The sequence below is a fragment of the Pan troglodytes genome, chromosome 20, assembly GCF_028858775.2.
Source record: "Pan troglodytes isolate AG18354 chromosome 20, NHGRI_mPanTro3-v2.0_pri, whole genome shotgun sequence".
NCBI lineage: Eukaryota > Metazoa > Chordata > Mammalia > Primates > Hominidae > Pan > Pan troglodytes.
In genome coordinates this window covers 49519831-49545477 of record NC_072418.2, presented here as the reverse complement: position 1 = coordinate 49545477, position 25647 = coordinate 49519831, and the positions used below count along the sequence as shown (strand labels likewise).

Genomic DNA, 25647 nt, shown 5'->3' with positions numbered 1-25647 from the left:
CATCCAATCCTCAGCTCAGGAGGCAGGTACCATTATACCCCCATTTTGTGGACAGGGTCATTGAGGTCCAGAAACTCTAAGGCATCTGCCCAAGGCCACAAGGCAGGTAAGTGCTGGAACCGGAATGCTAAGGCAGGTGCTTTTGCTCAGACCCCAAGTTATCCACTACACTCTACCGTCTTTACTGCACCACCAAATGCCAAGCCACAACCAGGTGGCAGGAAAAGGGGGCCCAGAAGCTGGGGCCCTGGAAAATGGCCTGCCACTCCCAATGTCTCCACCCTCGCCGCTGGCTCCGGTGACTGGGATGCACCAGGAAAACCCAGCCGAGGCCTGATCTCTCTGCCACAAGGAGGGCCCTGGGATTGGGCCAGGCTTCCCCTGCCCTCTGAGGCCAAGTGCAGATGAGTGGAAGGACCTCTTTTTATTCCACTGACTTCTGTCTCTGCTCCACCCTTGCCCAGCTCCTGTGTGAGAAGCTCAGAAGTTAAAGACAATGCTTATTAACCTCTCATTCCCCATTCCCACGAGGGAGAATGAGAAGAGCCCTTGAGGATTCTGACCCATCCCTCCACTATAGCCCCACTGGAATGGGAGGGTCTTGCTATGTTGCCCAGGCTGGTCTCAAACTCTTGGCATCAAGCAATCCTCCTGCCTCAGCCTCTCAAAGTAGGAGGATTACAGGCATGTGCCACTGGGCGCTGTTGAGGCGGCTTCTTCCTCACATCCCCACTTGCCACGAGGAAGTTGAGCTTTCTGTGGTTTGTAATTTGGCTGTGACCACATAGTGGTTTGTACTCTGCCTTGTGTGGTTTGCAATTGTTTTGGGCTTTTTGTTTCAGATCTTCAAACCAACACTGAGTCCTGTGCCCTCCCCGTGAGCTCAGGACCATGCCTTTCTCACCACTGTACATCCAAACTTGGCATGTTTTGGCTGCCTGTGAGACTAAAGCAGTGAATGCCACCCCTCTCCCCAAAGCATCAAGAGGCTCACCCACTGCAGGGCCTGCCCCTGCCTTCCTCTCTTCACCCGGCTGGGCTCCAAGCTGCTCGGGGCTCTCACCCAGTCTCGCTGGATTTCCTTCAGTTCCTTGGTGTCTGGGCTCCTCTTGCCTCAGGGCTTCCATACATGTCGTCCCCCCGAACTGGAACGCCCTTCCTTCCCCTACCCGGCTAGGGGACTGCCCATCTTTCAGGTAGGTCTCAGCTCAGTCCTGCCACCTGACTGGGCTGACCCCTTCTCTGTGTGCTCCCATGGCATGATGGGCCTGCCTCAGAGGAGCCTTCTCAGTCTCCGCCTTTCAGTCCATTTGTGCGACTATCTCTAGGACAGGACCCTGCCCTTGATGACCCTGCGATCTAGCTGGGATCAGAACTGTGCTTCAGAGGCGTCCACTGGGCTGCACTGACCAGACACAGCTTCAGAGCCAGCTTTGAGGAGAGGCTCTTCCACCTCTGGGCCAAAGGAGTCAGTGTTGGGGTTGGTGTGTATGTGTGTTGGAGCGGGGCAGGCCAGAAACTGAGACAGGAGGAGAGGAGCCAAATCAGGTAGTCACTGTATTTTATTGGAAAACATTGATATATATTTTTCTTCACAGCTTGAACTGAACACAATATTGCCCGGTTTAAAAAAAACAAAACCAAAACATTCCGAAAATGTCCACAGCCTCACGCCTACCTGCCCTTACCCTCAGCTCTTGGCTGGGTCTCCCACTATGCCCCATCCCTCCTTCCCTCAGAGGCTGGGTGCCAGAGGGTGGATGAGAAGAGATTCTCAAAGCTGGGCAGGTCCCAGGAAAAGCCACTTGATCGACCTGGGCAGTGAGGGGAAGCAGGGGGTGGGGGGTGGGGTGGGGGGAGCCAGATGAAATGAACAGAAAAGGGGAAAAAACCCAGACGACTGAACTGCCCACATTGACTTACTTGTCCCAGAGGCGAAAGTCAGAAGCAAGGGCACGGATCATGCTCTCCGCTGGGGGAGTATGGGGGCAGGCAGGTGGGCGAGGGAAGAGGCAGGGAAGAGGGCACGGAGCACAGATGTGAGGAAGCGGCGCCAAGTCACCACAGAGAAGCGGGAGGTGCTGGCGGACCAGGACGCAGAGGCTGCTGTAGCTGCCGTCCCCTGGGCAGCTGGCCGACAAGACTGTTTTATTGCAGGTGCGTTCTCTTGAGAGCGTGGTGGGGCCCATCTTCCCTCTCCCCACCCTTTAGCTAGCCCAGCATGGTTCTGAACAAAATGAAAGTCTTAAGGGCCATAGAGGGGAAAGAAAAAAAAAGAGAACCAGCACATTACAAAGCGACCATCCCCACATCCATTCCTAGGACGGGCCCTCAGGGCGGTGGGTGCATCGTGAGGAGGGAGCGGCATGGGATGTTAGCACCAGGTATTTACAGAACAGCTCGAGAGCGCTTCAGGAACGCGGGCAAGTCCAATTTGCAGAGTGGCCAAATGAGCAGTCCCCACCCAGCCAAACCTCAGAAAGCCAATCAGATGGTTTCAGAACAGCAGCCAGTGGGATGTGAGTGTTGCCCACTGTCAGTCCCCTTCTGTGAGTCGGCCCCCTCGACCCCCTCCTGGGCCACATCCAGTCAACGCCACAATTCCTCAACGCCCCCTCAGTCCTTCTGGAATGCCTCTCTTGGCACCCCTGCCCCAACAGGCTGCTGGGATCTGCACATGGAATCACAGGGCTGGTTGCATGCAACGGCAAAGGGCATGCTCTTCTGCCTGGGGGAGGGCCTCTTGTCCCTCCCAGCAGGTCCCAGGACAGGGCTGGCAGCCACCCCAGCACCCAAAATAAGATGACAAACAAGAGGAAACAAACCAAAATGGAGGAGAGCCATCCGGGCTGGAGGAGGGCAGAGGCTCCCCAAGGGGATCTGGGGAGGGCTTCATCTTATGAATGCATCAGGCCTTGGAAGACATGGATGGAAGAGGCGAGGGCAAAAGGAAGAGATGAGGGGCGTGGAGAGAGACTCAGGGAAGAAGGAGAAAGAGCAATCATGCAGCTTGGGACAAATCTTTTGTTGCTTTATCAGATTCTCAGTCAATCAATTGGTGTTTGCTAGAACCGGGGTACGCAGGGGAGTGTTGAAGAGAGTGCGCGCGCGAGAAGAGAGAGATCAAGAGAACGGGCATCGCCAGCTGCCCGGGGGGCCTTCACTTTGCAGTCATCATCTGTACAAACTCTGTGGAGTGAAGCAGAGAGAGAGGAGGTCAGGCGGGCAGGCTAAGTGGCGAGCGGCCCTCCCCAACGAGGGATCTGGGGGCTTGTTCCTGAAGCTGCGATTCTCTTCTTGTTCCAGAGATCAAGCCTGGCCTTGACTCACCTTCATAATTGACCTGGCCATCTCCATCGATGTCAGCCTCCCTGATCATCTCATCCACCTCCTCATCGGTCAGCTTCTCCCCCAGGTTCGTCATTACGTGACGCAGCTCTGCGGCGCTGATGTAGCCATTCCCATCCTGGGGGTTGGGGATAAAGCCTTTCACTGGGCACTTCTCCCGGCGGGGAGAGAGGCAGTGAGAGGGGTGGCTGTCATCACCATCCCTCAGCAGTGAGCACAGTGAGGGAGGCTGCCTGAGGTGGCAGAGCAGGTTGGCAATGAGGCTGGCACCGGGACCCGGACCTCCTGGAAGTGGTAGCTCCGTGGCTCCAGTTCCGCCTGTCTGCCTGAAGGCTGGCGTCAGTCTCAGAGCCGCCCCTGGAGAGGGCTGCTTACCTTGTCAAAGACACGGAACGCCTCTCGGATCTCCTCCTCACTGTCTGTGTCCTTCATCTTTCTGGCCATCATGGTCAGGAACTCCGGGAAGTCAATGGTCCCGTTCCCTGGAAGGTGGGGAAAGGATGGAGAATGCTCTTGGCCTGGGCCCTGAGAGACACGGGCTCATCCATCACCCTGAGGGAGGCTCCCTGCAGTCACTCGGGGTGACCAGGAGCAGGGCTGCCCACGCGCTCTGTGGGGCTCACCATCTGCATCCACCTCATTGATCATATCCTGCAGCTCTGCTTCAGTGGGGTTCTGTCCCAGGGATCTCATCACTGTCCCCAACTCCTTGGTGGTGATAGTGCCATCTCCATCCTTGTCAAAGAGGGAGAAGGCCTCCTTGAACTCTGGGGGAAGAAGGGGGAGGAGTCAGAGGTCACAAGGTCCACAGGAGAATCCTTACCTCTGGATGCTGGATGCCTTCCCTGGAGGAAGGCCAAGGGCATCAGTCCCACCTAAAGAAACTGAGACAGACTTCAAGTCCCACGCAACCAGCTCTCTCTCCTCAGTGCTCAGGGCAAAGCCCTTCCAACCTTCATTCAACAGTTATTGAACATCAACACTGTGCTAGGTAAAGCTATTTTTCTGGCCAGCCAGTGAAGACAGTGGGGAAAATGGTCTGACAGCTGTCCTTAGATGATTCTACATTTCTGTTTGGTCCCCGGCTTTGACTTCTCCCTGAAATGATGAAATGAACCAAAGTCATGGAGTGAATGAGAGCCGAAAGGATTCTTTGTCTGAGTGTGTTAGCCAGGGTTGGCTGGCTGGGACGAGGAGGGGAGGCTGCAGAATGCCTCTGGCCGGCCTGAAGAGGAAATGCAGGCATCCACTCCCTTCTGACTGGCAGCCCTGTTCCTTGCCGTGGGTGCTACCAGCTTCCAAAGGAGCTGAGCCACTGCGTGTGGTGAGCGTGGGGGTGGTCGGCAGCAGAACATGGCTGACGGACGGTGCGTGGGGTGGGTGGGGGGATGGAAAGCGAGGGGACGGCTGCCAAGCCAGGAGGATGAGGAGCTAGCAGTGCTGAGTGGGAAGGCCACAGCTGGGGCCGCATCAGGGGCAGGGAGAGAAGCACATGGCTCTTGCCCTCCCACTGGGCCCATTTTGGCACCTGGTGCTCCTCTACCCCCAAGCCCTCCAAAAACAGATGTCCGGCAGCCTATTCCCAGAGGGTGTGGGCTGGGGTGAGGCGGTGGACAGTTTGCTAATGGGGACAGGGTGAAAAGCAGACCGTTTATGTTGCACAAGGCCAGAGTTGGGAGATGGGTGGCAGGTGCATTGGGAGGGACATGCACAGCTGGGAAGCTGTGGCCCTGAGCCTCTGGGCCCTGGGGACATGGCAAGAGTCTCTTTGGGGAGGCTGGCACCTCCCTGTGCTGAGGCCTTGTTGTTCTTGGGGAGGGCAGGTAGTGAGTGGGTCATGGGGCACCCCGAGCTCATGATCACTAAACCAGGCCATCTTCTGGCTTTCCTCAGGGGTCTCCATAGCCACCCAGGGCCAAAATTTTGAAGCTGCCAAGGTGACTCTGTGATGGGGGTTGAGGGGAGAAAGGAGAGAAGGCAAGTCCGTTCCTGCCTCCCACCGCAGAAGCTGGGCCTTTAGTACTTGTTACACAGCCAGTTGAACCTGACAGCAGAGCTGGGGGCTGGGTAGCTGGTGGGGAGCAGAGGCCCATTCTCTGGATCGCTACTCTGGTCTACTGTGTGCTGGCCCCTGGCTATGGAGATAAACCAAGAGTTGCTCTCTGTCCTCGGGCAGCTCAGTATGGGCGGGTAGGCAGGCACGGATCTGTAATTACACAATAGTTCCTATAGCTGACCCTTCTGGGGTTTTGGAGGGGTTAGAAAAATGAATTAGATGGGATCCAGGGATTTCTTCTAGCTTGCTGAGAGAGAGATGTTTGTTTAGCCAGCAGAAGTTTGCGGAGGACCTACTATGTTCTAGGCAGGCATTAAGGCTATAGCAGGGACCAACAAAACCAAGTCTCAAACTCAGTGGAACTCACATCTAGTAACAGGAGATACAACAGGTGAAGACATAAGAAAATAATTTCAGACAGCGAGAAAGGTTATGAAGAAAATAAAGTGATGTGAAGGAGAGTAAAGGAAGGCTGTGTACTTGAGATGGGGGTCAGGGAAGGCCTCCCCGAGGGGACATCTGAGCTAAGGGACGGGAAGGAGCTGCCCATGCAAAGCACTGGGGAGGCACTTCCGCCAGCAGAACAGGCAGGCGCAGGCACATGCGAAAGGAAGTGCAAAGCGCAGGCACGCGCAGAGGTGGGAGTGACGAGCCAGCTCCTGGGCGGCTCCTAAAGTGGGACAGGAGCTCTGCAGGCCCCACAGGGAGGCAGGGAGCTCACCTTCTAAGCCAACCTGGCTGAAGCTGGGAGACAGAGTTGGGCTCGTCCTGCAGCCACTGATATCAAGCCCCTAGATGACCCAGGCCCAGGAGAGGAACACAGCCTTTGGTGTCTGGTAAAGGCCTGTCTCAGGGCCATGGGGCTTGGTGTCATTGGGGCACTGGTGTGCTCTTACACACATTTATCAGCATTCTAGGCACAAGGCATAGTGTTAGGTGACACAAGGGATACACAGGTTCACCCATCAGATGTCACTCCTCAGTGGCTAAGATTTGGCTGGGGATGTGGAGGCTTTCCTGAGCTAAGATGAGGGGACAGCAGACTCACCTGCAATCTGCTCCTCAGTCAGCTGGTCAGCCTGGAAAAGCATGAAGGGGAAAGTCAGTCACCAGGCCGGACAGCACGGACGCATCTTCCTCACTCAGCCCAGGCCCTCGGCCCCAGTGAGGCCAGCTCCACGTGCCATTCCCGCCGGGCCAGGGAGGAGCATGCCAGAGTCAGGGTCTGAGGCAGAGCCAGCGCCTGATGATAAAGTCTGGTGATTCAGAAAGCTGGGTACCAGGGTGGGCTGGACACTCAGGCCTGCTGGACGCACGGCCCGATGAAGCTGCCCAGACCCACGGGCTTCCAATCTCAACTCAGCATGTGGGAGCCACAGGGGTGGGAGAAAAGCCTGCCCCAGCCCCAAACCAGCAGTGCTGGTGAGGCCTGGCACAGGTTTGCATCTCATCAGTGGGAGCCCCAGAGGCCGAGTGAAGGGAACGATTGCCCTGGAGGCCTCATCAAGAAGCTCTAGAAGGCTCCAAACTGAAGCAGGCCAGTCCTTGGGTAGGGCAGAGGGACGATGTCTGGGGCTATCTCTGCTAGTTTCTGTGTCACCTATTTGGAGGCGGTTGGCTCAGGCAGAGTCCACCCAAGTGGCAAAAATTCTCCTAACTGGCGGCCCGAGTTGCTCAAGCACCTAAAGAACTCTGGTCAGGCTGGAGGCAGGTGCTCCACCCCCTGCGCACAGTGAGGGCACAGGGCCATTCTGTTTTGTTTCTTTTGGGCAGAAGGGACAAACGTCAGGGAGAGGGCTGCAGCGGGCAGCAGCAGAGGACTGAAGCTGGCTTGCACTGCAGTTTTTAACCCTTTCCAGTTTGGGCACTCTGGGGACTGGCCAGTGGGTGGCAGGCAGCCCTTGCTGCATGCGGGGTTTGGGGGTGGGGAGGAGATGCGGGGACTGGCTTCTCCTGCACTGGTGTGCTGGGCATCAGCCAGGCATAGTGATCCTATGGGGCAGGAGCAGGTCTGGGGGGTTGGGGAGGCTGAATCCCAACATTTAGCTTTAGCAGCCAAAAGACACATTTTCCCTGGTTTTTGTTGATGCTGTTAAGAAGGCACCACCATCCCGGGACCACGGTGGGTCTGTTCCCCTTCCTTTCACAATCAGGGAAAGGGGCTCCAAGTCTATAGCATGTTCTAGTCTTGAGTCTGAGAGCCTCAGAAATAGAAGCAGACTATTATGTGAATTTGCAGTATTCTACGGAGAGGTTCCAGAGGCTAGGAACAAACCACTGCCTGCCTCCCCTACCCCCATCCCCGTCCCAAATATTAACAATCACTGATCTAAAAAAGTTAGAAAAAAAAAAACCTAACGAAGAAGAACTTGCAAGCCCCAAATAGGCAGAATGGGAGGGGTAATCAAAATGATGATCACAGAGGGGAGAGGGCTTAGGGAGGGGGAAAGAGGAAGGCAGAAAACGGCACACATTCACATTCTGGAAAAGTCCAAAGTGTAAAGGGGAGGTGGGGAGGCCAAATGAAGATTCTTCTGCATTGCCTTCAAAAAAGACAGGGTGGTTGGGCTTCTAAATGCCAACCTGGTAGCCCCAGGCCCATGAGCCTCTTGATCCACCTGCCCTCCACCTCCCACCATGGGCAAAAAAGCCTGGAGCCATCCCTTAGGTCCTGACACCTGAGGAAGAGGCTTAGGGAAAGTGAGAAGGGAGGATGGGCTTCTGGTTACCGAGACCAGGCAATGCCCAGGGAGGGTCAGGGAAAGAACAGAGAGGAGGGCAGCAGTGTGGGGAGGTGGCTGCCATCCCATCTGCTTTTCATTCTTTCCCCTGGCCTAGAATGGAAAAAGCGAGCCAGGTCAGGGCCTTCCCAGCCCACTGTTCCGCCCTGCAAGAAGTCCAGCTCCCCGGACCTTTGGGCAGCACTGTAAGGGGCTGGGGGTGGGGGCGAGGAGGCTGTGACAGGCTGCAGACTGCCCCGAGCGGCTCTGAAGGCCACCGTTTGCCAGTCTCCACCAAAAGACTGGAAGATGCAGATGAGGCACTGCCATGCTCAGTTCTGTCACAGGGTTGCTGCAAATAGGCGTGGCTCTGCATGGAGGGCCTGTCAGATGCTCTCCCTCCCATGTTGGAGACCCACTTCCCTGCTTGGTCAAGGAAAGGTACAGATCTCAAGCAAGGTTGCCGCCCAGAAAACCGACCGCCTAAGAAGAGATCATTGATCCTTGCTCAAGGTTTCTTCCCTTTCTAGACATGAAGACTAAACTTTCAACAAAAACTGTTTCCAAAATAACTCAGCTGGTCTCCTGCTTCCTTATCCCTCATCTTAGGCTCCAGCAAGGGGCTGGACAAGAAAAAAAACCATGAGGTGGGGGAGGGAAGAGGGTATGATTTCTCTGCCTTGCCCCAGCCCCCAGCCAATGCCAGAGAGCAGTGTTAGATGAGATCAGAAACCAAGGCCAGGGCCCCTCACCCGGGCCAAGGAGGAGCCACAGAGCTCAGGCCAAAGTCCAAGGCCAGTTAACAGTGACTTGTCTCACCTCTACCTTGCTGATTACAAACAGAAAAAGAAACTAGTTGTGGCCAAAGCTTGGGTCCTATTCTGGAGGTAGGGGGCCTGCTAGTGCTTCAGGGCCCCTTTTAGCCAGGTTCTGCTGGGGGAAAATGGGGTAGCGGCAAGAGGAGCCATCAGGTCTGTGTCAGCAAGTATGAGATCTGATACACAGCAGCGGCTGCCTGTTCTCCCCAGCCTTGCCAGGGAGGATGGCTGCACACGGTTCCCAGGCTCAGCCTGGGGGGGCTGTGGGTGTTGTGGGTGGCAGGGAGTAGGAAAGAACTAGTCTGCTGGTTTTCTCTCAAAGCCCTGTGAATTAACAGACACGCTCAGTGAGGGTCCTGAATGGAACAAGTGGCCCTCAGGCCGATCAAGGGGTCTCCCCAGAGGCACTCTCTGATCAAGCTCTGCAGCCCCCACCCCGAGGGCACGGGAATAGGCATCTGATTGTCACTGACGCCACACTGTACTGCACTGTCATTTGGCACAAGTGAGGAGGTGCAGCATGGTGCGTGGGGCTGGGGATCATGAGAAAACCGGCGCTCCTGCTGGGAAAAGGCAGTGCTCTTGGCCTGAAAAGGGCAGCGACAGAGTGAGGCTTCTAGGCTTGAAAAAGCTGGCTCATTCGAGGCACCCCAAACTTTGATCTCCCATCCCCATTTCATGAGGCTTCAGTGCGCAATAGGGGCCTGAACAGCTCCGCCCACCTGCTCCCACTGCCCCGGTGCCTTCCACCCAGCCGCGTTCTTCCTGAGGAAGGAGAACGGTAGAAAAGCTTCCTCCGGGCCCTGCAGCCCACTCCCCATCCACACTGAGCCGTCTTTGTCCTGGCCTGTCCCTGGAGACTGGCAGGGTGCTACCCACATCCACCCCCAAACCTAGGCCCACCCTGACTGCCATTCATTTTCTCCTTCCACCTCACCTCCCAACCACCCAAGCCCAAGTCCTCCCCCACCCCTCACCTTGGAAATCCATCTTCTCTTGGACCCAAACACAACACTCCCACCCCGTTAAAAAAAATTCTGTCTTTCTAGAGCAAGTCTTAACCCACTAGTAACCTCGGAACCTTTTCTAGCTACTTCCAAATTAACCCCAAGGGTCCCTGTCCCCCGACTACTGGCGAGCCCCACTCTCACCATCCCTTTTCACCACCTCCACGACCCTGATCCTTCTCCGTCCCGGAGGCCTTCAAGAGTATCTTCTAATCTCCGCTGCCACCCACCCCAGGCTCTTCCTCCCATAAGCTTGCACCTCACCCTCCTCCTCCTCTGCAGTGCTGGGCTCTGGAGACCACCCTCCCCCACCCTCCCCCATCCTCGGGAGTCTCATCTGTAGAAGTGACCGCCCATCCTTGACCCTCTCCTCTGCTCCACAGGAGCCCAGGGGTCGCCCCTCCCCGCCCGGGCCCAGCTACCCTCCACCACCCCATCCAGGAGCAGCCCAGCCTCCCTTCGTCCCCCGTTCCCCGCATCCTCTCAGGACCAAACGCCTTCATCAGGGCCTGATATAGCTCCCCTCCCCAGCCCATCTTTCTTATTTCGTCCCCTGGGGTCCAAACACCTCCATCCTGAAACCCAACGCCCCATCCTGGGTCCAAAATCCTTTTGAGGGGTCCCACTGAGGGTCCCGATCCTCCATCCGGGGTTCAAATGTCCCCTTTAGGGGCTCAGATACCCATTTGTGGACTTAAACATCCCATTTGGTGCTAAAGTCGCTTCTGGAAACCTTTGGTGATCCAGACGTCCCGCTCTGGGTTCAACAGCCCCCGACAACGCGGGTAGAAAAGGGTCCCGAGGCTCTCGCCGGGCCCGGACGCCCCCCACTCTGGGCTCTGTCGCCCCCTCAGGGGTCCTGCCCCCTTATGCCCGCCTCAGAGCCCGCAGCCTCGGCGACCCCCCAGCCTCACTCACCATGGCGAGGCCCGGGGTGTCCGGAGCACGGGGATCAAGGTTCCTCCGGCGGCGGCAGCAGCTGCAGCAGTTCCAGCTCCGCCGCGCGTCCGCGCCTCCACACTCACTGCCCGCAGCGCGCGCCGCCGCCGCCGCCGCCTCCCGCCCCAACGGTCCCTCAACGGCCGCCGCGCGCGCCCCGCCTCGCTCGGCCCCGCCCCACCCGGCCCGCGCGCCGCCGCACTGCGGCTCCCACGGATCCCTCCGCGCTCCGCTCCACACCTACGGGCCCGCGAATCTCTCGTCCCCACCCTGCACAGGAACTGGGTTTGCCGCCGGGCGCGCGCGCGCTCGCTCCCGTCGCCGGACTACTTTCCTTCGCCGCGCGCCCCGCCTCCCGGGCCCACTTCACTTTCTTCGGCGGAGGGGCACAGCTCGGCGGTGCGTGACGCGTCCCTCTGTGAGCCGCGTCACTATTGGGCCTGGCCCATGGCGGAAATGAGAGCGTGGCGCCCATTGGTCCGACCTTCCCTGCAATGCGTCAAACTGGGGCGAGCCACTGCAAGGTGGTGGTGGGTAAGTCTGAACTCTGTGGCCGCGTGGGGCTTTGAGGAGTAACGAGGCGAAGGGGGAAACGGCGTCGCCGTTAGAGAAGCAAATACGTCGTTTCTGTGGCCAGGAGGTGGTAAAAAGGCTGGCGACAAATGCAGAAGGGCTTTCTCGGCTCTCCCCTTTAACCGATGGACGATGGTTCAATCCAAAATGCTAGGGTTTAGAAGCTCCGCCCCTAACTGGGCCTTTCGAGGTGGCGGGGTCTCCAAGGTGCCACCTAACGCTCAGAGGTTCCGCCCTCCCTGGTCTTGTCTCTGCGTCCTAAGACGCACTCAGCCGGTGGGCGGGACCCCTGGGCCCGCTTCATTCTTGATGCGCTCAGGGTCTGTGAAATTAGGACCATCCCAGGACAGCCTGTGGGAACGGGGTATTCATTCAGTCATTCGTGCTATAAGCATCAATTAGGCGCCTGCTGTATGCAGGGACCTGAGCTTGGCTGGGCTGGGGAGACCATACTCCCCAACCAGCCTCTCCAGACAGACGACCTCTTTCATTATTCCAGTGTTCCAGCCATAGGAGGAAAAAGAACTGAAACTTTGTTTATAGGAGCTCAGAAAATGATCACCCCTGCCCCCTCCCCCGTTTAGGATAGGAGCTGACAGTCTCCTGCGTGTCCCCTCCCCACCATGGTGATGGTTAAGAGATGGGCAAACGAGTCAGGCTGGACCAATCATTGTGCTCCACCTGGAACAGAATGGAGACTGAACCAATGAGAGTCCTTCCCTGGGGTTTGGATCTGCAGCCTGGGCACAAGAAGCCTTTTCCTTTTGGGTGGGTCCTTCCCATAGGTTCTGACTATGGTCATTTTCCCACTCTGCCCCCTATCTTGAGGAACAAAGTGTCTAGAGAAGAAGAGAAAAATAAAACTGACACAGTGGAGAGGTAAAGAAGATGGCCGGGCGCGGTGGCTCATGCCTTTAATCCTAACACTTGTTACTCAGTCTCAAATCTCATGTTAAAATATGATCACCAATGTTGGAGGTGGGGCCTGGTGGGAGGTGTTTGGGTCATAGGGGTGGATCCCTCATGAGTGACTTGGTGCTGTCCTCACGGTAACAAGTGAGTTCTTATTCTGTTAGTTCACACAAGATCTGTACTTTTTTTTGAGATGGAGTCTTGCTCTGTCACATAGGCTAGAGTGCAGTGGCATGATCTTGGCTCACTACAACCTCCGCCTCCCAGGTTTAAGCGATTCTCCTGCCTCAGCCTCCCAAGTAGTTGGGACCACAGGCACCCACCACTACACTTGGCTAATTTTTGTATTTTTAGTAAAGACAGGGTTTCACCATGTTGGCCAGGCTGGTCTCAAACTCTTGAGCTCAAGTGATCCGCCTGCCTTGGCCTCCCAAAGTGCTGTAATCACAAGAATACAACCATCAGGAGTGCCTCAAGGGAGAAATATCCTCTGAGAATAGCCACAGACAAAGTGGGGAGGTGGGACTACCATCCCCAGCCCTGGAAACTCTCTCTACTCTGTAACTTGGCCAAAGGAGATGCCAAATCAGAGTGGCTGTTCGTTAGCACCATGCTGTAGGAGGTTTCTTCCATAGCTCCCCTGGGAATGAACCCCTAGCCAGCTTTCCTATGCTACTGGGATATCCCCTTTGGGACCTCCCCCATTCGGGATGGGAGACACTCTGATCTTTAATAGAGCCAAGGCAAACCTGGTTTTAAGGTGCCACTGAGTGCTAAAAAGGAGGCAGCAACCTAGCAGAAAAAAAGAAACCAACAGGTCAATTACGAAGAATCTGTAAGCAAATGGAGCCAGTAAAAGCCAAAACAAGCCAGACGGAGAAGGCTGGAATAAGTGACTAATCCTTCAGTGCAAAGGCATAGATGTACATTAACAACAAACCAAAGCAAACAGGGAACCATGAGCTCCCCAAATGGACCAAGTAAGGGACCAGTGACTAAACCTAACAAGACAGTAATATGTGAGCTTTCTAAGAATTCAAAATGGCATTTTTAAGGAAACTCAGTGAATTCCAAGACGACATAGAAAAGCAACTCAGAAATTTATCAGTGAAATTTAACAAAGAGATTGAAATAATAATTTAAAAAAAAACCCAAACAAATCTTAGAACTGAGAAGTACGTTTGCTGAACTGAAAAGTTCATTAGAGGTTCTCAACAGCAGAGTGGGTCAAGCAGAGGAAACAATCAGTGAACTTGGAGACGGGCTGTTTGTAAATACATACAGAAGAAAAAAGAAAAAAGAATGAAAGGAATGGAAATCACCTACGAAATATAGAAGACAAAATCTAAGAATTATTGGTGTTCAAGAGGGAGCTGAGGAGGAGCAAGGGGATAGAAAGGATATTCGAAGAAACAATGGAAGACATTCAAAAATTGCAAATATCCAGGTACAGAAAGGCCAGAGAACACCAAATAGATTTGATTACCCCAAGGCATATAATAATCAAACTCTCAAAGGTCAAGAACAAAGAGAGGATCCTAGAAACAGTAAGAGAAAAGAGGGAAATAACACGTAAAGGAGCTCTAATTTACCTGGCCACAGACTTCTCAATCGAAACCATGAAGGCCATCCAAGAATACTGTATCAAGCAAAGCTATTATTCAAATATGAAGAAGAGATAAAGTTTTTCCCAAATAAAAGCAGAGAGAATTCACCACTACCAGATCTGTATTATAAGAAATGCTCTCTTGAAGAAAGAGAGTTCCTCCAGAGAGTTCCTCAATCCGGAAAAAAAAAAAAAACATGCAAAAAGAAAAAAATTTTTTTTTGAGACACGATCTTGCTCTATCACCCAGGATGGAGTGCAGTGGCCCAATCATAGCTTACTGCAGCCTCAAACTGCCAGGCTCCGGTGATCCTCCCACCTCAGCCTCCTGAGTAGCTGGGACTACAGGTGCACACCACCATGCCTGGGTAATTTTTGTATTTTCTTTCTGGTAGAGATGGGGTTTTGCCATGTTGCCCAGGCTGGTCTCGAATTCCTGAGCTCAAGCAATCTTCCCCCCTTGGCCTCCTAAAGTGTTGGGATTACAGGTGTGAGCCATCATTCCTGGCCAAAGAAAATATTTGAAGGTATAAAACCCATTGGTAAAATTAGGTACACAGAGAAACTCAGGATACTCCAATACTGTAATTGTGGTATGCAATTCATTCTTAACTCTACCATAAAGCCTCAAAGACAAATCTATCAAAAACAATAATATTGAGCTGGGTGTAGTCTCAGCTACTTGGGAGGCTGAGGCAGGAGGATCACTTGAACCTAGGAGTTTGAGGCCAGTCTGAGCAACACAGTAAGACCCCATAATTAAAACAATAATAGCTATAGCAGCTTGTTAAAAGACAAGCAAAATAAAAATATGTAAATTGAGGAAACAAAAAGTCAAAATGTGGGAGGGAAGGAGATAAAGTGTGGAGTTTTTATTCATTGTTTCTGTTTTTTTCTTTGTGATCTAAGATGTTATCACTTTAAAATAACTTGTTATAAGATTTTTTTTAGAAGCCTCAAGGTAACCACAATGCAAAAACCTATAATAGATTCAATAAAAATAAAAAGTAGCAAGTTAAAACGTACTACCAGAGAAAATCACTTAACCACAAAGGAAGACAGTAAGAAAGGAAAAAAGGGGGCCAGGCACGGTGGCCCACACCTATAATCCCAGCACTTTGGGAGGCTGAAGCATGCGGATCACCTGAGGTCGGGAGTTCGAGATCAGCCTGACTAACATGGAGAAACCGCTTCTCTACTAAAAATACAAAAAATTATCCGGGCGTGGTGGCACATGCCTGTAATTCCAGCTACTCGGGAGACTGAGGCAGGAGAATCGCTTGAACCTGGGAGGCGGAGGTTGTGGTGAGCCGAGATTGTGCCATTGCACTCCAGCCTGGGCAATAAAAATGAAACTTCATCTCAAAAAAAAACAAAAAACAAAAAACTTGTTATAAGATTTTTTTATAAGCCTTAAGGTAACCACAATGCAAAAACCTATAATAGATTCAATAAAAATAAAAAGTAGCAAGTTAAAACATACTACCAGAGAAAATCACTTAACCACAAAGGAAGACAGTAAGAAAGAAAAAAAGGGGGCCAGGCATGGTGGCTCACGCCTGTAATCCCAGAACTATGGGAGGCCAAGAGAGGCGGATCACTTGAGGTCAAGAGTTCGAGATCCACTTGGCCAACGTGGCAAAACCCCGTCTCTACTAAAAATACAAAAATTAGGTGAGTGTGGTGGCGGGTGCCTGTAGTCCCAGCTACTCGGGAGGCTGACGCAGGAGAATTGCTTGAACCTGGGAGGCAGAGGTTGCAGTGAGTCGAGATCACGCCACTGCAGTCATGAGTGGGTGACAGAGCAAGACTCTGTCTCAAAAAAAAAAAAAAAGGAAGAAAACAACCAGAAAATAAGCAACAAAATGGCAGTAGTAAGTCCTTACTTATCAATAATAACACTGAATGTTAAGGAAATAAATTATCCAATTAAAAGGCATAAAGTGTCTGAATGGATAAAGAATAAGACCCAGGCCAGGCATGGTGGCTCATGCCTGTAATCCAAGCACTTTGGGAGGCCAAGGCAGGAAGATTGCTTGAGCTCAGGAGTTGGAGACCAGCCTGGGCAACATAGTGAACCTTGTCTCTACCAAAAAAAAAAAAAAAAATTTGCTGGGCATGGTGGCTGGCATGCACTTGTATTCCTGACTACTCAGGAGGCTGATGTGGGAGGATCACTTGAGCCCGGGAGGCAGAGATAGCAGTGAGCCGAGATTTCCCCACTGTACTCCAGCCTGGGCCACAAACCTTGTCTCGAAAGAAAAAAGAAAAAAGGCCCAACTCTATGCTGTCTACAAGAAACCCAGTTCACCTATAAAGACACACTTAGACTGAAAATGAAGAGTTAGAGAAAGATATTCTGTGCAACTGGAAACCAAAAAAAAAAAAAAAAAAAAAAAGCAGGGGTAGCTATACTTGGTATCTATATATGGTATCAGATAAAAGAGACTACAATTCCAAGCTTGTGAAAAGAAACAGAGCAGGTCACTGTACAATAATAAAGGGATATATTCAGTGAGAGGATAACACAGTTGGTTTTTTTTTTTTTTGAGATAGAGTCTCGCTCTGTTGCCCAGGCTGGAGTGCAGTGGTGCGATCTTGGCTCCCTGCAGCCTGGTTCAAGCGATTCTCCTGCCTCAGCCCCTGAGTAGCTGGGACTATAGGTGCCTGCCACCACGCCTGGCTATTTTTGTATTTTTAGTAGAGACGGGGTTTCACTGTGTTGACCAGGCTGGTCTTGAACTCCTGACCCCAAGTGATCCACCCACCTCAGCCTCCCAAAGTGCTGGAATTACAGGCATGAGCCATTGCGCGCCCGGCCTGTTTAATTTTTGTATATGGTGAGAGCTACGACTCTAGTTTCATTCTTCTACATACAGTTTTCTGATTTTCTCAGCACCATTTATTGAAGAGATTGTTCTCCCCCCATTGTATGTTGTTGGTGCCTTTGCTGACAATGAGTTGGCTGTAAATGTGTGGATTTATATCTGGGTTTTCTATTCTGCTCCAGTGGTCTACATGTCTGTCTTTATGCCAGTATCATGCTGATTTGGTTACCATAGCTTTGTCGTCTATTTTGAAGTCACGTAGTGTGATGCCTTTAGCTTTGTTCTTTTTGTTCAGGATTGCTTTGGCTATTTTGGGGTCTTTCGTGGTTCTATGTAAATTTTAGCATTGTTTTTTCTATTTCTGTGAAGAATGTCGCCGGTATTTTGATAGGGATTGCACTGGATCTGCAAATTCCTTTGGGCAGTATTGTCATTTTAACAAAATTAATTCTTCTAAACCATGAGCATGAAATATCTTTCAATTTTTGGTGTGTGTCCTCTTCAGCTTCTTTCATTAGTGTTTTTATAGCTTTCCTTGTACAGATCTTTCACTTCTTTGGTTAAATTGATTCCTAGGTATTTTATATTCTTCGTGGCTATTGTAAATGGGACTGCTCTCTTGATTTCTTTTTCAGATTGTTTGCTGTTGGCATATATAAATGCTACTGATTTGGGGGTTTTTTTTGGTTTGGATTTGTTGTTGTTGTTGTTTTTGAGACAGAGTTTTGCTCTTTTTGCCCAGGCTGGAGTGCAATGGTGGGATCTCGGGGCTCACTGCAACCTCTGTCTCCCGGGTTCAAGCCATTCTCCTGCCTCAGGCTCCCAGGTAGCTGGGATTACAGGCGCCCGCCACCACACCCGGCTAATTTTTTGTATTTTTAGTAGAGACAGGCTTTCACCATGTTGGCAAGGCTGGTCTGGAACTCCTGACCTCGGGTGATCCACTTGCCTCAGCCTCCCAAATTGCTGGGATTACAGGCGTAAGCCACTGCACCTGGCCAAACGCTACTGATTTTTGTATGTTGATTTTGTATCCTGCAACTTTACTGAATTTGTTTATCAGTTTTAACAGTTTTTTGGTGGAGTCGAGTATAAGATCATATCAGGCCAGGCATGAGGTTTTGCCGTGTTGCCCAGGTGGCTCATGCCTGTAATCCCAGCATTTTAGGAGGCCAAGGCAGGAGGATCACTTGAAGCAAGGAGTTCAAGACCACACTGGACAACAGAGCAAGACCCAACCTCTACAATAAAATTAAAAAATTAGCCAGGCATAGTGGGGTGCACCTGTAGTCCTAGCTACTCAGGAGACTAAGACAGGGAGGTCACTTGAGCCCAGGAGATCAAGGCTGCGGTGAGCTATAATGGTGCTACTGCACTCCAGCCTGGACGATAGAGTGAGTGAGACCCTATCTCTAAGAAATAAAATAATAAATAAAGCTATTGTAAAAAAAATGTCATCTATGAACAAGGCTAATATGACTTCTTCCTTTCCAGTTGGGATGCTCTGGAAAATTAGCTGCGGGTGGTAGCGTGAGCCTGTAGTCCCAGCTACTGGGGAGGCTGAAGCTGGAGGATCGCTCAAACCCAGGAGGTGGAGATTGCAGTGAGCCGAGATTGTGCCACTGCACTCCAGCCTAGGCAACAGAGGGAGAATCTGACTCAACAAATAAATAAATATATATATAAAATAAAAATAAATAAATAAACAAACAAAAATCTATTAAAGACTTAAATCCAAGACCTGAAACTATGAGATTACCAGAAGAAATCATTGGGGAATTGCTCCAGGACATTAGTCTGGGCAAAGATTTTTTGTGTAAGGCTTCAAAAGCACCGGCAACGAAGTGAAAATAGACAAATGGGAGTGTATCAACCCAAAAAGCTTCTGCGAAGCAAAGGGAACAATAAACAAAGTGAAGAGGCACACCACAGAATGGAAGAAAATATTTGCAAACTATCCATCTGACAGAGGATTAATAACCAGAATATATAAGGAGCTCAAACAACTCAACGGGAAAAAAAAATCTAATTAGAAAGTGGGTGTGGGCCGGGCTCAGTGGCTCACGCCTGTAATCCCAGCACTTTGGGAGGCCAAGGTGGGCGGATCACTTGAGGTCAGGGGTTGAAGACCAGCCTGACCAACATGGTGAAACCTCATCTCTACTAAAACTACAAAAATTAGCTGGGTGTGGTGGCACATGCCTGTAATCCCAGCTGTGCAGTAGGCTGAGGAGGGAGAACTGCTTGAACCCGGAAGGCAGAGGTTGCAGTGAGCTGAGATCACACCACCACACTCCAGCCTGGGCAACAGAGCGAGACTCCATCTCAAAAAAAAAAAGCAAAAACAAAAAAACAAAAACGGGTGTGATGGTTAATACAGAGTGTCACCTTGATTGGATTGAAGGATGCAAAGTATTGTTCCTGGATGTGTCTGTGAGTGTGTTGCCAAAGGAGATTAACATTTGAGTCAGTGGACTGGGAGGGGCAGACCCACCCTCAATCTGGGTGGGCACCCACCAGCTGCCAGCACGGCTAGGATAAAGCAGGAAGAAGAAAATGGAATGAGCAGACTCGCTGAGACTTCCGGTCTTCATCTTTCTTCCGTGCTGGATGCTTCCTGCCCTTGATCAGTCTCCAAGTTCTTCAGCTTTTGGACTTGCGGACTTACACCAGTGATTTGCCAGGGGCTCTCGGGCCTTTGGCTACAGACTGAAGGCTGCACTGTCAGCTTCCTTACTTTTTTTTTTCTTTTTGAGACGGAGTCTCACTCTGTCACCCAGGCTGGAATGCAGTGGCACCATCTCGGCTCACTGCAACCTCTGCCTCCCGGGTTCAAGCAATTCTCCTGCCTCAGCCTCCCGAGTAGGTGCGATTACAGGCGTGCATCACCATGCCCGACTATTTTCTGTGTTTTTAGTAGAGATGGGGTTTCACCATGTTGGCCAGGCTGGTCTTGAACTCCTGACCTTAGGTGATTCACCTTCCTTGGCCTCCCAAAGTGCTGGGATTACAGGCATGAGCCACCGCGCTCAGTCGGCTTCCCTATTTTTGAGGTTTTGGGACTTGGACTGGCTTCTTGCTCCTCAGCTTGCAGACGGCCTATTGTAGGACTTCACCTTGTGATCATGTGACTCAATACTCCTTACTACACTCCCCTTCATATATACATCTATCCTATCAGTTCTGTCCCTCTAGAGAACCCTGACTAATACAGTGAGCAAAGGATCTGAATAGACGTTTCTTAAAAGAAGACATTCAAACGGCTAAGGGGTATATACAAAAATGCTCAACATCGCTAATTGTCAGAGAAATGCAAATCAAAGCTACAGTGAGCTATCACCTCACCCCAGTTAAAACGGCCTTTATAAAAAGGTGGATGCTGGCAAAGACGTAGAGAAAGGGGAACCCTCATACACTGTTGGTGGGAATGTAAATTAGTACAGCCACTCTGGAGAACAGTATGGAGGTTCCTCAAAAAATTATAAATAGAACTACCATATGATCCAGCAATCCCATGCTATGAATACACCCAAAAGGAAGGAAGTCAGTGTATCCAAGAATTAAACAAAAATCTATTAAAGACTCAAATCTAAGATCTGAAACTATGAAACTACCCGAGGAAAACACTGGGGAAATGCTCTTTGCACTCACATGTTTATTGCAGCACTATTTGCTGCAATAACCAAGATAATGGAGTCAATCTAAGTGCCCATCAAAGAGCGAATGCATAAAGAAAATGTGGTATATGGTTGGGTGAGGTGGCTCACGCCTGTAATCTCAGCACTTTGGGAGGTGGATCACTTGAGGTCAGTTCAAGACCAGCCTGGACAACATGGTGAAACCCCATCTCTACTAAAAATACAAAAATTAACCGTGGTGGCTCATGCCTGTAATTCCAACTACTAGGGAGGCTGAGGCACAAGAATTGCTTGAACCCTGGAGGCAGAGGTTACAGGGAGCTGAGATCGCGCTACTGCACTCCAGCCTGGGTGACAGAGGGAGACGCTGTCTCAAAAGAAAAAAAAAAAAAGAAAAAATGTGCTATATGTACACAATGGAATATTATTCAGCCATAAAAAAGAATGAAATTCTGACATTTGCAGCATCATGTTAAGTGAAATAAGCCAAGCACAGAAAGACAAATATTGTATGTTTTCATTCATGTGTGGGTGCTGAAAAAGTGGATCTCATGAAGATAGAGAGCAGATAGGTGATTCCTACCAGTAGCCAGGAAGGGTAGGGTGGAGGGGGGAAATGAAGAGAAATTGACTAATGGGTACAAATGTATAGCTACATTTGGAAGAAATGTAAGATGGAAGAAATAAGATCTGGTGTTTGATAGATCAGTAGGGTGAGTATAGTTTACAATAATCTGTTGTACATTTCAAAATAGGTAGAATAATAGAAGAAGACTTCATGTTTTTAGCATAAAGATGAATATTTAAGGTGATGAATATCCTAATTACCCTGATTTGATCTTTTTTTTTTTTTTTTTAGACAGAGTCTTGCTCTGTCGCCCAGGCTGGAGTACAGTGGTGCAATCTCAGCTCACTGCAACCGCTGCCTCCCGTGTTCAAGCAATTTTCTACCTCAGCCTCCTGAGTAGCTGGGATTACAGGTGCCCACCACCATGCCAGGCTAATTTTTGTATGTTTAGCAGAGACAGGGTTTCATCATCTTGGCCAGGCTGGTCTTGAACTTCTGACCTTGTGATCCACCCACCTCGGCTTCCCAAAGTGTTGGGATTACAGGCATGAGCCGCCACACCTGGCCCCCTGATTTGGTCTTTACAAATTATATAAATTTATTAAGTTACCACATGTTCCCTGAAAATATGTATATCTGTTATGTATCAATAAAGAAATAAAATTTAAAAAAGAAAAAAAATTGCAACCCAATGCTCTCAATTCCCTTTACCTGGCTTTAATGTTTTTCATAGCAGTGACCACCTGCTAAAATATAATATTATCTTCTTTTTCATTATATTTATTGTTTGATTCTTTCACTGGAATATAAGCTCCATGAGGTCACAATTTTCTGTCTATTTTGTTTGCTGTTGTATCTCCAGTGCCTAAAATAGACCCAGGAACATAGTAGGTGCTCAATAACTATGTTTTTTTGAATCAGTGTCTTGCTATGTTGCCCAGGCTGGAATGCAGTTGGTGCCATCTTGGCTCATTGCAACCTCTGCCTCCCAGGCCCAAGCAATCCTCCAACTTCAGCCTCCCAAGTAGCTGGGACTACAGGTGCATGCCACCAGGCCCAGCTATCAATAACTTAATTTTTTTTTGAGATGGAGTCTCTCTCTATCTCCCAGGCTGGAGTGCAATGGCGTGATCTCTGCCCACTGCAACCTCCGCCTCCCAGGTTCAAGGGATTCTCCTGCCTCAGCCTCCTGAGTAACTGGGATTACAGGCATCCGCAACCATGCCTGGCTAATTTTTTGTATTTTTAGTAGAGATGGGTTTTCATCATGCTGGCCAGGTTGGTCTCGAACTCCTGACCTCAGGTGATCCAGCCGCCTTGGCCTCCCAAAGTGCTGGGATTACAGGTGTGAGCCACCACACCTGGCCAATAACTATTTTTCGAATAAATAGTATGGGGAGATGGAAATTCTCATAAAATGCTGATGGGAGTATTGATACAATCATGCCAGCGAGTGTATAATTTAGGATAGACTAGGTCACAGTGCTGTAACAAATAACTTCAAAAATCTCAGTTAGCACAATTAAAGTTTATCTCTCATTCACACAAAGTCCACTGTAAATCCCAGCTACTCTTCAGGCCAGCTCCATGTGTTAACCCTGTAACCTAGGATCTTTCATCTCTCCTAAAGGCCTCTATGCTGCCAGAGCTGGGGAGAGAGAGATGAGAAAATCTCTCAGGCTGGGCGCGGTGGCTCACGCCTATAATCTCAGCACTTTGGGAGGCCGAGGCGGGCGGATCACGAGGTCAGGAGATCGAGACCATCCTGACTAACATGGTGAAACCCCATCTCTACTAAAAATACAAAAAAGAAAAAAAAAATTAGCCGGGCGTGGTGGCGGGTGCCTGTGATCCCAGCTACTCAGGAGGCTGAGGAAGGAGAATGGCATGAACCCGGGAGGCGGAGCTTGCAATGAACCGAGACTGTGTCACTGCACTCCAGCCTGGGCGACAGAGCAAGACTCCATCTCAAAAAAGAAAAAAACAACAACAAAAAGAAAATTTCTCAGGAGGTTTTCATTGCCTTGGTCTAGAAGTGACATATGTCACTTCAGCTTATATTTCCTTGTCCAGAACCAGTCATGTGGTCTCATCTCACTGCAAGTGGATGGAGAAATATATTTTCTCATGTGCCTTTGAAGAAGGAACTGGAAACAGAATTTGGTGAGTGTATACCATGGTCTCAGCCACAGACAACCATTTGACAATGTCTATTGGCAAGTTGAGCATGTAGGTTTGCTAAGACCTAGAGATTCTCCTCTTGCATACATCCTTAGTGGCTTGAAAACAGAAGGCAGTACTGTGTATTAGAAAGTTTACTGGCTTGGGAGTCAGGAGACCTCACTTGTAGAAATGTGGTGTCCAACATGGTACTTGCTCTAGTAAGTATGATATGCGATCATATGAATTAAAATTCATTAAGATTAATTGCATTAAAAATATGAAGTCTCAGTTGCACTAGCCACATTTTAAGTGCTCAGTAACCACATGTGGCTACTGTGTTGGGGAGGACAGAAGAGCATGTACATCATCACAGAAGGTTCTTACTGGACAGCACTTCGTACAACTAGCTGCACCATTCACACCATCTCTGTTGGCGCCAGCTTTCATATGTGTAGAAGGAAAGGGTTACACCAGCTGCATCAGCATCAACTGTAAACTTCTGAGAAAATCCAATTTCTGGGCCCCACCCCAGACTTACTAAATCAGAAACTCTGGGATTGGGCTCCAGAAATATGTGTTTTGACAAGCCCTCCAGATGACTTGGAAACATCCTAAAATTTGAGAATGTTGTTAGACTATCTTTAAGACCAATTCCTCCTAGCTTGGAACTTCTACCACTCAAAAATGTAGGATACTAGAGGGTGGGAAGGGATAGGGGGAGGCTTGTTAGAGGTGTGATCCAAAAGTATCTGAGACAGGTTGCAATCAATTTAGAAAGTTTATTTTGCCAAGGTTAAGGACACTCCTGTGACACAGCCTCAGGAGGTCCTGATGACATGTGCCCAAGGCGGTTGGGGCACAGCTTCACTTTATACATTTTAAGGAGACATGGACACCACTCAATATATGTAAGATGTATATTGGTTCTGTCTGGAAAGATGGGACAACTTGATGCACCTACCAGGGTTGGGGGGTGGGGTGCTTCCAGGTCACAGATAGATAAGAGACCAACAGTTGCATTCTTTTGAATCTCTGATAAGCCTTTCACTGAATACACAATTTATATGTGAGACGCCATAGAGGAGTAGTCACTTATGCCTGAGTCTGGCTTAGTGAATCTGCATTTTTACATAAACAACTGGGCAGAGGAAGCCATCAGATATGCATTTGTCTCAGGTGAGAAGAGGGATGGCGTTGGGTTCTGTCTGTCCTTTGTCCCCCATCTGTGAAGATAAGGTATCAGTTATCAATTTACATTGCCGGGGTGAAATTCAACAGAACTGTTTCAGGATAAAGATCTTGAGGCTCACAAGAAATTTCCTTTCTGACATATTTTGAGGGAACTGTGTAGCTTTTTAAATTTTTGTAGTTATCTTATTTAGGAATAAAACAGGAGGCATGTTTGCCTGATGGATGTCCCATCTTGACTTTTCCCTTTGGCTTAGTGATTTCTGGAGGAGATTTATTTTCCTTTCACAAAGGACATGAAATTACCCTGCTCTGATCATCATACATTTTCTTTATTGAAATATCACTATGTTTCCCATGAATATATGCAATTATTTGTCAACAAACAAAAAACCCAAACAATCAAAATGTATTGTCAACAAAAGATTTGTAAGAGTAACATTCCCTTGTCCAGGGACCATGGAGGGGGAAGATTTCATTTGACTTGGGTAGTGGCCACCATTTTAGTCCATCCATTTAATTTCTTTTTTTTGAGACGGAGCTTTATTCTTGTTGCCCAGACTGGAGTGCGATGGCGCGATCTTGGCTCATGGCAACCTCCACCTCCCGGGTTCAAGCATTTCTACTGCCTCAGCCTCCTGAGTAGTTGGGACTACAGGTGCCTGCCACCACGCCTGGCTAATTTTGTATTTTTAGTAGAGACAGGTTTTCTCCATGTTGGTCAGACTGGTCTTGAACTCCCGACCTCAGGTGATCTGCCTGCCTTGGCCTCCCAAAGTGCTGGGATTACAGGTGTGAGCCACCGTGCCTGGCTCATCCATTTAGTTTCTTTAATGACTAATGATGTTAGGTATATATTTATGTGCTCCTTGGCCATTTATATATCTTCTTTGGAGAAATGTCTACTTAGATCTTTTGCCCATTTTAAAATTGAGTTATTTGTCTTCTTGCTGTTGAATTGTAAGTGCTCTTTATATATTCTGGAGTCTAGACACTACTTATCAGATTGTATCAGATGATTTGCAAATCTCCCATCCTGTAGGTTTTCTTTTCACTTCATTAATAGTGTCTTTTGAAGCACAAAATTTAAAATTTGATGAGGTCTAATTTATATGTATTTTTTATTGCATATACTTGTGATGTAATATCTAAGAAGCCATGATGTCATATCTAAGGTCACAAAGATATACAGTCGTGCACCATATAATGACATTTTGGTCAGTGATGGACCACATACATGATGGTGGTCTATAAGATTATAATACTGTATTTTTACTATACCT

The 25647-nt window shown here is 49.7% G+C and overlaps 1 protein-coding gene, 1 long non-coding RNA gene and 1 pseudogene across 4 annotated transcripts in view; 2 read left to right on the top strand and 1 right to left on the bottom strand.

Moving 5' to 3' along the window:
* Positions 1 to 1544: 1544 nt before the first annotated feature.
* Positions 1545 to 11095, bottom strand: CALM3 (calmodulin 3). The gene is made up of 6 exons (XM_512771.7): positions 10868 to 11095; positions 6453 to 6483; positions 3972 to 4115; positions 3724 to 3830; positions 3331 to 3466; positions 1545 to 3189 (listed from the first exon to the last, which is right to left on the bottom strand). Exons 1-6 carry the CDS (start codon positions 10868 to 10870, stop codon positions 3161 to 3163), a joined length of 450 nt encoding a protein of 149 aa, XP_512771.3. The 5' UTR covers positions 10871 to 11095; the 3' UTR covers positions 1545 to 3160.
* LOC129138089 (uncharacterized) lies at positions 3070 to 4487 on the top strand. The gene is made up of 2 exons (XR_008541040.1): positions 3070 to 3216; positions 3307 to 4487. It is a non-coding gene; the product is annotated as an uncharacterized LOC129138089 (long non-coding RNA).
* A 21-nt stretch (positions 11096 to 11116) lies between the features above and the next one.
* Positions 11117 to 25647, top strand: part of PPP5D1 (PPP5 tetratricopeptide repeat domain containing 1) — a 125227-nt pseudogene continuing 110696 nt past the window's right edge. The window contains exon 1 of one of the 2 annotated variants that reach the window (XR_010153903.1): positions 11117 to 11422. The product of XR_010153903.1 is annotated as a PPP5 tetratricopeptide repeat domain containing 1, transcript variant X1 (transcript). The remainder of the gene's footprint in view (positions 11423 to 25647) is intronic. The other variant, XR_010153905.1, reaches the window with a different exon arrangement.